The 14,666-nt window shown below is 36.2% G+C and overlaps 1 protein-coding gene across 1 annotated transcript in view; it reads right to left on the bottom strand.

Moving 5' to 3' along the window:
- XPO4 (exportin 4) overlaps window positions 1–14,666 on the bottom strand; it is a 79,208-nt gene that overhangs the window by 13,327 nt on the left and 51,215 nt on the right. The window contains 10 exon segments of the mRNA XM_026090965.1: window positions 629–759; window positions 1,805–1,923; window positions 3,423–3,604; window positions 4,465–4,757; window positions 5,937–6,111; window positions 7,064–7,233; window positions 8,881–9,040; window positions 10,766–10,943; window positions 12,271–12,416; window positions 12,530–12,672. Of these exon segments, the coding sequence (XP_025946750.1) occupies window positions 629–759; window positions 1,805–1,923; window positions 3,423–3,604; window positions 4,465–4,757; window positions 5,937–6,111; window positions 7,064–7,233; window positions 8,881–9,040; window positions 10,766–10,943; window positions 12,271–12,416; window positions 12,530–12,672 (1,697 nt within the window).

Here is a 14,666-nt window from a genome sequence, read left to right as displayed (position 1 = left end):
CAATAAAGCAGACTCTATTGCAACTTTGTTGCCTTCTTTTATTAGCTACACACCCTAAGGTAACATAACCCTCTCTGACATAACATTTTCAGAAAGAGTCCCTTATGGTCAAGCTCATCTGTTTCTGACACGTGCCGCAGATTAGTGAAAATGGTGCTCCCATTATAACAGGGAGAGCCCATTGGCAACCTGACAGGAAATGCGCTGGAGCCAGCCCAATGGAACAGCAGCAGTGTTTTGCATTACCAGCTGAGAAACTAATTCAAGAATGGCTTTTGGATACCAGCTGAAGGCTTATGAAGTTACACACTCTGAAGTAAAGTAATGGAGGAGGCTGGAATGGCTGCCAGAAAAAAAAATCACACACTAAACCACTTAAACACTGCATTCAAGCAACACAAGTCAGAGGAAATTCAGCTAATACCAGAATCTCAGAAGACACTACGGTGAAACTCTCAATCACCAATAGAAAGCAGAGAGTAAAAGCGGATTACAGATACATAATTATATATACACACAAAAAATATACAGAAAATGATAAAAGGCAAAGGAAGAAATCAGAATTCTAATGTGTCTTTGTAAAAACTGAATTAAATATTTAAACACTCCCAAGCTCTACAAAGGATACGATGACATTCCTAACTCCAGTGAGTACATTAGGCTCTTAAAGAGGTCCTCTGGAAGCTGTGGAATTTTCTCAGGGAATATCTCACAGATGAAAGTGATTAATTTGTAATATTGATTACACAGGGATGGAAACTGTCAAAAGAAAAACATGGTCATTTTAGAATTAAGTAGCTCTATCCAGATATTACTTCCACCTGCACAAAGAGACAGGACTGATGCTTTCTCCTGAAAAAGAAAAGACAGTCATGGTAGACAACTTCAGAGTCATCAGTGGCTATATTAGCAAATAATGTGGTGCAATAGAAGCAGATTTGCAAAGTGAAAAAGCTAGTGGTGGGAGCCCAGCATGCATCTGTATATATTTGGTGAGTTTTACTTCAGAGATGAGCAAGTCTTGTGCTGTGGCGCAAAAGCCTCATTAGCTTTTGCAGCACATTAGGGGTGCTTCCTAATTTTAGCTCAAGCAGACGTAGTTCTCAGGCTCTGTGAGCGCTACCAGATAAGAACCAAAGCATGTTAAGAGGTGAAAAATGAGATGCACTTCAAAAGGGGATTCCAGATTCAAAGTAAAACATTAACACAGTGCCACCCAGTGAAATACTGTCATTCAGTCCTTTCATTTTTTACTGTTCTACTGACAAACTGCATATGTTGATGATATGAAAGCCTACAATAATGCAAAAATAATCCAAGATTTACTATTCTCCTACTGAAAAGATACTGCCATGTATCACTCAGTAGCTACAGAACAGAATTAGTAACTCACAGAACATGAATAGTTTTATGGCCACCTTATCAAAATAAAACAGCAGGTCAACAGCTTCCAAACTTTTTTGACTAATGATCATGTTAATGCTTCTTATCAAATTTCTGACACCATCAGAAAAAGGATTCCACAGACCACATTTCAGTTTTGGCTAATTGTTAATCTACCCATACTTACTTACAGAGGAACAAAGTTTTGTTTTGTTTAGACCCTTCTTATATACATTTTCATATATACATTCTTCTTTTTCAAACAGTATCCAGAACTTGGGAACAATCACTTGCATTTAAAATAAATCCTAGAAAACCCATTCAACTTATGGAAGTGGAATACAATTTAGAACCTATTTTTGGAAATTCATTACTATAACCCTTTTTTGTTCTAGCAACTACATATTATAACTATACTTACCTTCAGCAGATCCTGGGACATTAGAGGCAGAACTAGATTAACACCATATAAGACAACATCTGCTGCTGATACAGATCTATTTGTAGCTTGCCCAGGCTCATGTCCTCTAAATACTTCATCTGTAGAATAGACAGAATGTTTTTAATATAAAAAGAGGATCAAACATATTGAAGGAAGAGTCACATTTCTTTAATGAAGACATTTTTAAAAATAGGACTATTCCCCTCTTTCCAATTGAACAAAAACATGGGGCACTATATTAAAATAGAAACTTAGTGAGTAGAAGCTGCCACATCACTCTATAATTATATTCATTTCATAATCATGTAAATCAGATGGCATGCTAAACCAGAACACTTCAGACACTTTCAAGAGCTCCCTTCCACTACAGAAATCTGTATTTGTTTCTAGTGATAGTTGCTTCATGACTGTGTACATAAACAGATAGTGAGCAAAATATTATTGCATTTTTACACTAAGTGTGTGCAACAGTTGCACCACAGCGTAAAATGCAAGGAGAAAAAACTGGTGGAGTTATTGAAGAAAATACTGCATGTTAAAACTTGATCAGACTTATATTTCCCATCAACTAGCAGTTACCTTACTTTTATAATTTCTGCATTAAGTCTGCAATAGTATCCAGACAAGTTTCAATACATTTGATATCTGGATATTATGTTTGGGCAGTATTCACATTCCTGTTTCACGGTAAGTATCTTTACAGTGTTTTCTATGCAACTAACATGTGATGCCTGACCTCAAAAAGGGCAAGTTACATGGTGTCGAGTGGTCCATTCAATGGACAAAGTCTAAATCTGGTTCTGTATTGCTGTGTTGTGCATGTGCAACAGAAAACTAGATGGAGACACTGGATTTGAGTACAAGGTTCTCTCCTTTTCAGGAAGTACCTCAGAGCAGCAGTGAAGAATATCAAAACAATCCAGACAGACTGAGTTTGTTATTGATCATGTTTTCTGTGCAACTGCATAGGACATAGTAAGATCTGAATCATGCAAACCTGTTTTAACTTATTCAAAAGCAATACAGTATGGCTAAGTTACAGTTGGCAGATTATATTCAGGACCAATGCAATTTTAAGTGGCAGCGATATGGAAGAAAGTAACAGGCTGGAATATGAAGAAAAACCTCAAACTCAAACCACAACCACATACCATAAAGCATGTTCTGTATAAGAGGAATACAAAAAAAATTCAAAACAATAGAATTTTAATAGTTCAGCATTTCACAAAATTTGGATCTTGTACTAAGAAGATAATCCATCCCTCTTCTTGCAGTCATTTCTTGTTCTGACTTCTCTATGATTTTTTTTTTTAATACTCAACTGCTGCTACTATATGTCCAGACTTGCAGCCTTCAGATTTCAAGCTGTTTCATCTATGCCCTGCATATTTTATGAGAACAATAATTATTTCAGAATGCTAAAAGACAGGCCATACTGTGAAAAGTGTCTCCTTCGCTACCAGCACATTAAATAGTAATTTTCATATCCTGATCTGTATTTCAGTTTTCATTTTGCCTGGATTGAACACATGATCCCTAACAGCTTTTAATGTTTAGAACACAAGTTATGGTTCATCAGTGCCCAATTGCTTCATACCTGTATCACTGAAATCTATGAATTCTTTTGACAGAAGATTAGTGAGAAGCTCCATAATGAGGAGGAGATCCTGGTACTGGTCTTCTTCCGCTGTAACATCTATCCGTTGTCGACCTAGATTATTCTTGGAATATACCTGGAGCAAAGCTAGGCAAGCCTCATACTAGTTCATGGCGTTGGCCAAAAAAAAAAAAAAAAAAAAAAAAAAGAATTAAATAATAAGAAAACCTCTACGTGCTAAAAATGACATACTTTGTTTTAAGATGGTGTTATGTGGTCAATGATACCTCAAGGTTTTAATTTCAGTTATACTATCCATTTTTCATAACAACTGCACACAAAATCATCATGGAAACTGCTACCTTAAGTAATAAGAACACTTACAGCCATGCATTGACATGCTACTGATTAAAACATTACTTCTATTAATTCCTCAGTCTTAACAAAAACATTAATTGCCAATAAAATCTCTAAAGGACTCATCTCTGCTATCAAATTCTGGAGCCATAATTCACTGTTAGTCCATACATAGTTTGGAGTAGGCAGAAACTTTTCTAGATGTGAAACCAAAATTAGCCAACAGTGCAAAGACCAAAGTGCACTGCACTGACTCGTTTTACCTGATAATTTCTTGGTATACATTTTACCATGTTTAGGACCACGCCAGTGTCCCTACAGTATGCATTTGTCACATAAAATAATGGTGCAATTTTCCTTGGCAAGTCCTCAGAAAAGCTTGATATGGTTAGAAAAGCATTCGCCATGGTCTGCACTCTTTTGCTACCCATGAATAGAATTAGACTAGTGATGAATTATGGTTATATTTATTGGTCTAAGAATAATCTAGATATCCTGCTTTTAACCTTGGGAGGGAATGTTTTTAAACAGAGGATTTCCTCTAACAGATGTGCCTGTATAGCATTTTTTACTGTATAGAATCTAAAACATCACTACAGTTTGTTTAAAGGATAGTACTGCACACACATGCATGCACGCGCACACACACGCTCTTCCCCTCCTCCTCCTTTTGGTTGTATTTACCTCTCCAAGATAGCAAATTTGTTTATGTGCAACTTCAACAAAGACTTCTATTATGAGATTAACAGTCTCTGGTGTGTTTTTGTATACTTCCATTAACCCAATGCAATTATTAAGGAAGTCCATTAGGAAATTAAAGAGAATTGCTACATTATCAATCTGAGTAGCCTCAGCAATGCCACAGAGTGCTTCCAATGTAGCAGTGATTTCCTGTTTCACTTCCTCCTCTTGACAGATCTGCTGAAAGTTTTCCTGGTTTATCACATTCAAGAATCGCTGCTGAAGTGGCTGAAGAACCTTAAAAAGATTATTAGACAAGGCACACTGAGATAAGCATATTATTACATGAAGGGGATTGGAGCTTTAAGTAATTTAGCAAACTCATAAATTGCTCTTCACACAAAAGTACAAGAATCAATCGCTTCCAGTTTGCATTGGCTCAGTTACATTATTCTATATCACATTAGTGTAAACTGAAGCGCTAGTCATTAATGATCCTCACTAAACATCAGCACCCACAGGCTGGTTTCAAAATCAGCACCTACATAAGTGCTCCATGTTATTCGGTAGTGTTTACACAAATGACAATGACTTTCCCTGACTCACATTATTTGATTCTCTTCCAAATTCAGTGTTAGCAACCAAAAAATTGTTACAGGTTATTAATGAAAGTATTAATTAAGAGTCACGTTCACAATAATCTTTGTCATATTATGATTCTGTATAGTGCAATCTCTCTTACAACTTTTCACCTACTAACCAGCCTATGCAATTGTGTTTGTAATCTGAACCAATTTAGAAATTTCCATAAAATAGCTAAATGCTTCTCCCAATTACTTCCAGTGCTTGTGATCTTACCTTCAATCACTCATTTCACACTTTTGCTAATAAAAGTGATTAAGTTTCTCTCAGAAGGCCAATGCTTTATAAATTTGTATGATGCTTCCTGACCACATTTCAGCTACTTTCTAGCATCAGCCTTCCTGGTAATAGATACCTGAGCTTTAAAGGCATCAAGGCATGAAAAAGCTGGTCAAGGGGCTTCATTATTCTCCATGTGAGGTGGTGGCGGAGGAATGTTTGTTTGTTTGTTTTTAAACTTACTGTCATTATCATTAAGCCTGAATAATTTAATAACGTCTCCAAACTAAAAAAGGAAAGAAATGAGACAGATCTAAGGAAAACTCTTAAACTTTTATAATAGCCTCTTTCAAATGTACTGCTATACTGGCTGTTTCATGACTCCTTCTGTTTAAGTAACGATGTTTTAGAAACCATTTTTGGCAGCTCATTGGTGCCATACAATTGTTGACCTCCAAAGAATCATAAAAAAATAATAATCATCAGTATTAGTTCACAAATCGAAAGATTCTGTAACAGTTCACTTTGTGTCATTGTAAAATTCCCTAAACTGACTTCAAACTTCAGTTCTATTACTTGCTAAAATGAAAGTAGTAGAAGCATTAAATAGCTTACCTCTGTCCAGTATTGTTGTTTTGTTTCCGTGTCCATATGAGCAAAACCTCCTAAAACTAAAGCTTTCATTAGTGTTCTCTGCACAGAGCTGGACAAATAGTGAAGAGGAGGACTTCGCCTTGCAAATTGTTTAGCTAAATTCCACCAGTTTTCACACTGAATAACTAAGTTTGCCCTAGAAGGGAGGAAAAAAACAGTTTAATTAAAAGAAAAGGCTTCACAAAATTGTATGAACAGACATCAGGCTGCTAGCAGTTGTCAATTTTTTATTTTAATTCCTTTAAGACTAAATCATCTTTTGACTTTCATCTGATTAATATCTCACCTCTAAGATTTCTAAAATATATACTCATAAAATGGCTCAATTCATCTGGGAGAAAAGGGAAGTACCCTAGTTTTGCACACATACAAACACACAGTTAATAAACATATTATATAGATTAAAAGCTTAGTCTCATTATGTCATGATAAAGGAAGCAGTTTATTCCTAAAGTAGCTCCTGTGGGTTTTAAAATCTATTTTTTTTTTTCTAAGAAAATCCCTCAAGCATTTAATTCCGCAAATTTCAGAACAGTATTTCAAAAGAACTGTGTATCCATGTTTACATGTTTAATTGCATGTCGATTCACAAAAGTAAAACATTCAAGAAATTCCTGCTTCACAATTTCTAATACCAAAGAAAACTTTGAAATTTGTCTGAATCTGCCAAATTCTCTAGATAGTTTTAAACATTTACAAAACAAATTTTACACTGGCTTACGCCAGTATTTGACCTTTCAATCTTGAACAACTTGTTCGGCACAAATAAGCAACACCACAAAAACCCTCGCAATAAGAGTGGAGACCAGGAGAGTTTTCCTTTTGCACTGTTTAAGAGTGAGGCACAAAGGCAGGGGAAGGAGAGTGCACTTCTAAACAATAATATAAATTAGATTACGGTTTGTCAAATCTAGGTCTCACTCCTCACTTTGTCACACCATTTTTTTTTTCCATTTATGGCAGGTTACTAAAGTCATTTGACTTACAGAGACATGAATATGAAATGCCCCGGATCTGGATTACTTTGGCCAAAAAATTTTAAAGGAAGCAAAAGAAATTTTTTGACTTCCAGAGGTATAGCAACTTACCGCTCTCTCCTTTCCACTAATGTTACTAGCAGTTGTACAGTATCATTTGCAAGGTCCTGCTCTGAACTCCACACTGCCAGGTTACTGATCACTTTTTCTAAAAGGTAACCCACAATCCATTGGGAACCCTCTGTATCAGCACCAAATGCTGTACTAAATGGCAGACTTATCTATAAGAAAAGCATTAAGATGAGTGAGTTTTACAAAAGCCAGAACTCAAAAGTGTACGGTAATCAGTCAGCAAATTCTTTTCAGGCTGTCACTTCCCTACTTAAAATACACAAAAGTTACATCAACAAAGGCAAAGAATACCTGGAATAGAAAATCTTTGCCAAATTTCTCTTTCAATTTTAAGCACAACACCTAAAAGAAAGAAAAGTTTAAACCCCATTACAATTTGAGTATCTAGCTTTTAATGCTAATGAAAGTTTAAAAGCTTTAAAAAGTTAAAAGATCCCAACTTCATTTCCCAAAAGTGTTTCCATGAATTTATGAAGAAATTCCTCAAAATTAAATAATAAAAACTATCAGAAATAAACCTAGCTCTTAATCTCTGAGGTCAGTCTTGTAGGAACTTATTTTCATCACAGAGAATCTTTTCTGCATTGTTGCTTCAACCCATGTATCTTTTTGGAAAGATAGTCCATTTTGGTCCTGGCATATTAACATACGCTTCCTTGAAACTGAATGTTCTCCCATCTTTAAAAAAAAGTTTCTTAAGAGTGAAACCCAAGGATTTTTAATAATTGTGCATAGGCTTCATGTCAGGATACCACAAATATTCCTAACTTTAAACTCATAATATTTTCATGACTTAGCATAAGATTTAAATAGAGGTATCCAATCACATTCACATGCCAACACTAAACACAAATTAAATGTGTACTATCCCTATATACTCTGTTTTGTCTCTTTGCACTGTTTTTCATATTCTCTCTTAGATGTTCTCCAATTCTTCCCCAACTGGTACCTTTACAAATTCTTTGCTCTTTAAGTAGAGGCTGAATAACATGTTTCAAGTAATCACAAGCCTTTAGTATTCCCCATTTTGTTAAGAAAAGGCTTCCTGAAGCATTAGTATTCTTAGTTGCTTCAGCAGTAGAAATGAAGGGGAGGATGCTTCCTTCTCAGAAGCTACCAGTCAGCAGGACCTCCTCAGGACGAGTGGCCTCTGTTAGCTAGCTGCATTATAGTTAGTTCTATAAGCAAAATCAGGATCAAGGCCTAATCATAATTAGTGCTGTCCAGACACAATCAGAAGTTGCCCCTTACAATGAACGCAGAATAATATACAATGAGAACATAAGAGAATGGGGAGAGGAGAGAAAGGAGCATGACATTAGCCAATATACAACCACCTTGCAATAGTGTTAAATATCCAGTTCAGAATCACGACCAGATTACTGACTGACCAGCATCCATCAAGCACAACCACTGTATTAGAGATGAACCGTACGATCTGATGGATAGTAGGAAGTAGCTTATAAAATCCTGTGGTTGGGGAGTTTTACCCAGTAAATAGACTAAGAGAATACTAAGCCATTTTGCTATGCCAACGGCTACAAAAATCACATTTACGCCAAGATGTGCAAGTAGGGTCCCCTAAAAACTTACATTCCTACTTAAAAGAGAAAAAAAAAAAAGAAAGAAAAAGAAGGAAAAATCCACTTTCATACAAGTTCCAAAACAAACCATAACACATTTCATATTAAAAATACTTTATAATTGAAGCTTAAAATAGCTACACTGACATCTGCATTTATAGGATAATATTATTGCTAATACTCAGCAGTTCAGTCATACAGTTATATCCTTACCTGATCATACAGCTTTTCATCCACTAAGAGGTACGTCTTTGCCCAGCGCTTGAGGAACCATACGATATCTTTGCCCATCTGGGGGCTCAGAAGGTGTGTGAGATTTGCCCTTATTGCTCGAGATTCTACTTCTGACACTCTTAAAATAGCAGATAACAACCTGCAGATTTAAATCCAATGAAGATGCTGTAAGCGGTTTTTTGGGAAGCAATGGGACTGTGTACCAAACATTCATTTTTCACGAAATATAATGGAAGAAACAAGAAAACAAAAAATATTTCATCCTACTTTAGTGGAGTAAAGAGCACCTGAGTTTACTGTTTCTCTAAATGCACAGAGAGAGAGATAGGACAGACTAGCAAATACGAAGTCTGAATATGCATTAAAAGATAAGGTGATTATCTTCAGCTGCGAAATAACTGTAACATGAGAATCCTCACTAGCATTCTGACATCATGGGAATGATGAGAAATGGGAATTTTTCCAGCTGGATCATTACCTGGTGTGCTTGAAAAGCTTTCTTTGAAAAGCGTTCTCCCTTTCTCACATCAACCACCTCAGTTACAAAGTTTGAACTAAGCTTTTGCAGTGTGATACATACTAAAGAACAAATACAAAAATGACCAGTTGTTTCCTACTGTTTTTATTACCACAAACAATCTGACCTAGATGATCACCAGACGATTGCATGAATACAATCAGTCCACAATACTGTATTATACATTAGCTTTTATAGCATACTCATTTATAAATTTGATGAGAATGTGATAGTCCTCAATGAATTTAGGAGTTGGCAGTGGTCTACTTCTTGCAGAAGTTTCAGAGCTACTGCTGGAGAGAGCCTCAAATCTCTCTTTACTTAGATCTGATTTTATTCCCATCTCCACCAAGACAGTGCATCAAAAAATTCTGTTCCTGTTGACCTCTTCTTGTAGCTGACAGGATTTGTATGAATGAGCAGTATTAAAACTTCTAAAAACTTCTTAACCCATGAAGCACATCTTTGCCAATGGAGAGCCATTTTTCTAGCCTCTTGCAGAAGAATAAAGAGTAAGCACACAACTAATCTTGGATGAAGACTCTTCCATGTCAGTTAAAAATGAAATATGGTCTTCTCAATTTGAATCTTCCAACATCAGGACTCCTTTGTGGGTATCATCTTCTTGCAAAAAGAGAATGGAAATCCCTTATGCTGTTCCTTAGGCTAATATTGATATGTGTACAGAAGTGACAACAGTCTTCCCCCACTGAGGACCAACTGAGCTGCTACTGAGGCAGCAGCTCATGTCCAAAGTAGACAAGCTCACTTATGCTTTGGAAATCATTTGCTCAGGCTGTACATGTGCAGAATTCATATAGAGCCTATAGTATATTATCTAACGATTTTGATCGGTGTTGATTTAAAACAAGTTTTCAGTAATTTAAGCAATATTTCTGTATTTATTTCACAGACTTTCTATCATGTCCTCCAGTATGACTATTTGCTCATGCGTCATTTTAGCCTCCCCATCCTGACTCTGTGCTGTAACTGTTTTGATGCTTTACTCCTATTCTTCCCCTCAATCCTCCTGATGAGGGGATCCCCTGGATCACTTCGACTTGAAAGTTCATTTGTAGTCATTCTACCTTTCTTTACCCTAAGAAAATGGCTTCACCTTTTCTGTCTTTTCTTAACCTCTCTCATAGCATTGCCTTAATATATCTATTATAAAACCATTCTTATAAATTATTTGCCCTTACTTTAAAACTAGTTAAAAGACACATTTCTTTTCCAATTTTTAATGTTTATATATTACTTCTTTTAAATTCACAGAAGTCCACCCATGCTCCAACTTTCTCTCTGAAAAAAACATTTGACATACTTCAGTGCGTGATGCATTCTTACCTAATTACAGAATCCGTTCTGTTGTATCCTGGGATGGAAGAAGCCTTTTCTCCTGGAGATCCCAGAATTTGAAGTGTTGTATTGATGTCAACCTCAGCTGAATGCTTAATGGAATATTCCATTACTTCTGGAGGTATTAGCGGAGTCTCTCCCTGAGTATCATTAGCCAAGAGGTAGCCTTACATTAAAAAAGAAAGAGTGATCACAAATTTCTACCCTAGGTTAACTTATGGCTTTTGAATAGAGAATCCATTGACTTAACTGTAGACATGGCACTAGAATCAAACGTTTGTACAAACCCTGACTAACACTGTTTACACAAGTATATCTAACTTTGAATACTTAAAGCTATTCTGTAGGGGTGAAGCTAAAATGTCAAGAAACAAAGACTGAGAAATAAGCCACCAAATTAAAAACAAAAACAAAGAGCAGCTTTGCTTCATATGAAAGTACTACAGCTGATTCTTCTATAGGATAAAAATAATTTTATACAACATTTTGTAGCCACCTTTTTTCTCCTTCAGTCACATGATAAAAAATGCCCTGATTTTACAGCTTCCCTGCTGAGTCCATCTCATCCAGGACTTCTGTTCTACTAACATTTCAGATCTGTTAGAGGTTTTCAGACACCAGAAAGACTTGCTATAATAAAGGGGTAGCAACTGCAGATCAGGTGAAGCAAGAGTTTTTACAGTACAGTACGCTGGTATCCAGATAATTCATATTAATTCCAGATTTAGTCACATTTTTCAATATCTGGTCTCATAACCATCTGGGCTACAAACTTCATCCCACAGTGATACAAAAATATTATAAACATATTTATGTCAACATCTGAGAACTACTACTACATCAGATGTTCAAAAAACCCAGAAAATATTTCATAATGGAATATACATTTCTCCTAACAAAAGACATTGTTTTAGTTATTATTATGCTTCACAGACAGATGTAAGATAGTTCCAGCTAAAAATCAGAAAAAAAAGAGAAAAAAAAACAAAAAAGAAAAAAGTTTCTATATTCAAGTTCCCTGAAATGTAACCAGATGCCAGTACATGGATCATCAGCACTGAGAGACTGTGGAACTTGCTCGATTTGTTGCCACCCCTGAGTAACACCATTCCCCTGATCTCATGCCAACTCCCTTATACAGTCACGCGACCCCGGACAGTACAATTGAAAGGTCATGAACAGACTAATTACTTGAACAGGTTGACTAATAACACATCTCAAAAATGTATAATAAAATTTGTCACAGGCATTTTCAAAGGACATACCTTATGTAAAGATTTCATTAATCTTAAAGATTACCCTCATAGTACTCATGGCAGATGAAAGGAAGACAAAGATTTTTTGTGACTAGAATATATAAGATGAAAGCATCATAAAGGATAAAATATATACAGTCAATTGACAGTAGTGGACATGCTGGGTTTTTTTTTCATGAGGTGTTCCAGTTTCAGCAAAAATACCAGAATAGGCACTGCTTAAAGCTGTTCACTAACCTGTGACTAAAATAAGCCAATGAATATCCTCATACAGGTCATCAAGCACTTTATTGTCCATTGAGCCTGATGCTGGTGAGGCAAGTAACTGTTGCTGATGTCTTTGCAACTGACCATGGAGCCTTGTCACTCGGTCTTCTAATAAACTGCGGACAAATAACAATAAAGTAACTCCACGTAGTCCTTGAATTGTTTCCAAAATTCAGGCTTTTCATACTGGCGGTTTTATTTATTCGCATTCACAGATATTGTCCTGTACCTGGTCAGAAGAGGTATACAATGCTCTGCAGCGATTCTCCCCAGCATGCCCACGCTGGCCAGCTGGTCGCAGAACTGGTCTCTGTCGTCCTCCTGTAGCTCACTTATCTCTTCCTCTTCCCGAGAGGCCACGCCATTGGCGGTCTGTTGTTATTTTAACAAAATTAGAAGTAACCAGTTAACGTTACACTTTCTAAATATCATCATCACATTTTTGTATGTCTTTTTTCTGTTTTCATTCAAGCTTTTTCTTTTGTTTTGCATGGATGGACAACAAGCTCACACTAAATTAGACACAGAACAATTAAACCAGAGCAGTAAACTTGGCCTCATATTATTTTCAAATCAGCATTTCACAAACACATGAGCAAAATGCCACATTGAGTTCATTGTATATTTGCTACCGTTTCCAACAGCTCTCTCAAATCCAAAGATCCACTGTTAGTGAAAAGAGTCAAGGATAGGAGTTATGAAAATCGATACTTGTTAATAATAGGGTAAGTAGAGGCTGGACAATAGCAAAACAGCTTTTGCACACCACTGGATGTATAAGGCAGCTCTGTCAAAAGCATCCACTGCTGCAGGTACAATATAAAGCACTGAACGAGTCTGGCTCACAGAGCTGGTCCACAAACCCACTGGTCAGAAGACTGTTGAAATACATTTGCATTTCAAATCACATATATATCAGGCCAAGAGCCATTTTAAACACTGAAACTTACTTGCTTTTTCCCTGCCTGTCCTTGTAGTCATACAAAGATATTTTCCCAGTTCTCTGAGATCTTACATGAATCACAAAAAGAGGTAGCATTTTTCACGATGAAATGAAAATCACCTCTTTCATTAAAAAGTTTCCATAACTCATTGTTCACAGAGAAAAAGCTTTAAAAAGTAAATGCTATAACCTCAGAAAAACAGAAGGCAAATAAAAAAAATCCCAGTTTTAAAAATTTATTTCTTGCTGAATGCACAAGTCACACACTCTGACCTTTCAAAGCTTATCTTGGCTATATTATAGAACAGCCTATACAATAATTGGACCTCATTTCCTTGAGGCGATCAACCACTGTATGCAGAAACTACACATCAATGTTAAAAACATTAAAAAAAAAAAAACTTAAAGAATTATAAAGTTTCCACAACTGACAAAGTAAAATAAAAGCAACAGAGAATGCTATCATTTTGCATTGTTCCTCCAAAGGCTCTGGAAAATTGAATCCACACACAATTCCTCATCCAAAGTGCTTTTAACCCATCTTTTCTTTATCTAACCCAGCAAACCATTCTCTTTTGGCAACTTCAAAGTTGCAGCTGTTTCTGCAGAGTGAGTCCCTGCTTGCAGAGCGGGGCCGGCAAGTTCCCGCGACCGCTTTGATATCCAACAAGAAGCATTCTAAAATGCCAGCTGTGCCTTTTAAAAGGTTACCCATGGGATAAATGACTTATCTCACAGAATGACATGAATTAACCTGTATATACAAGTTATGTCAAGACCGCCTGACATGAATTCAAAGTTCTCCTGCGAAATACTTCTCTCTGTGTTGGCACTGTTATTACCATCTGTTACATATCAAGATATCGGAATTAGGTTTTATCTGGGACTTTTCAGAATGAGGTATCTCAGAGATCTCTACACAGCATCAAAATTAGAGACACTAATTTTAATACTGTCACTGAATCAAATCTATGCAATAATTAATTCATTCAGCATTTACATCCAGCTTTCTATATCAGAATTTGTTTTAGTAAGATGCAGACTCCTGGCAAAGAGACTTGTTTTGTTTATCTCTCAAAGTCATATACTTTTAGGTTTTCTCCAAAACAGTCATCTCAAAAATTCAATAGGGAATTCATGTACCATTTTATCCAGAAGAGCCACACAGGGCTGCAAGTTTTCTCCTAGTCTGCGCATAGCCATACTATGTTTACTCACACATTTATACATGTCCATTATATTTCAAAATAGACCATTAAATTTTACTTTGAGGATAATGTATGGAAAGACAGGCAACAACAGCACTAAAAGGCTTGCAATTTCAGTCTGGAAGACACTAGTCCAGAGAAGTTTAGTCATTCCATCTTCAGGGATGGCTCAATAGGATGCAGGCCAATTTTTGAATAATGGGTTTATTTTTAAT

This window comes from Apteryx rowi, unplaced genomic scaffold, assembly GCF_003343035.1.
Source record: "Apteryx rowi isolate R43461 unplaced genomic scaffold, aptRow1 scaffold_885, whole genome shotgun sequence".
NCBI lineage: Eukaryota > Metazoa > Chordata > Aves > Apterygiformes > Apterygidae > Apteryx > Apteryx rowi.
The sequence above is the reverse complement of the archived record's forward strand: the minus strand, read 5'-3'. Positions and strand labels throughout refer to the sequence as shown.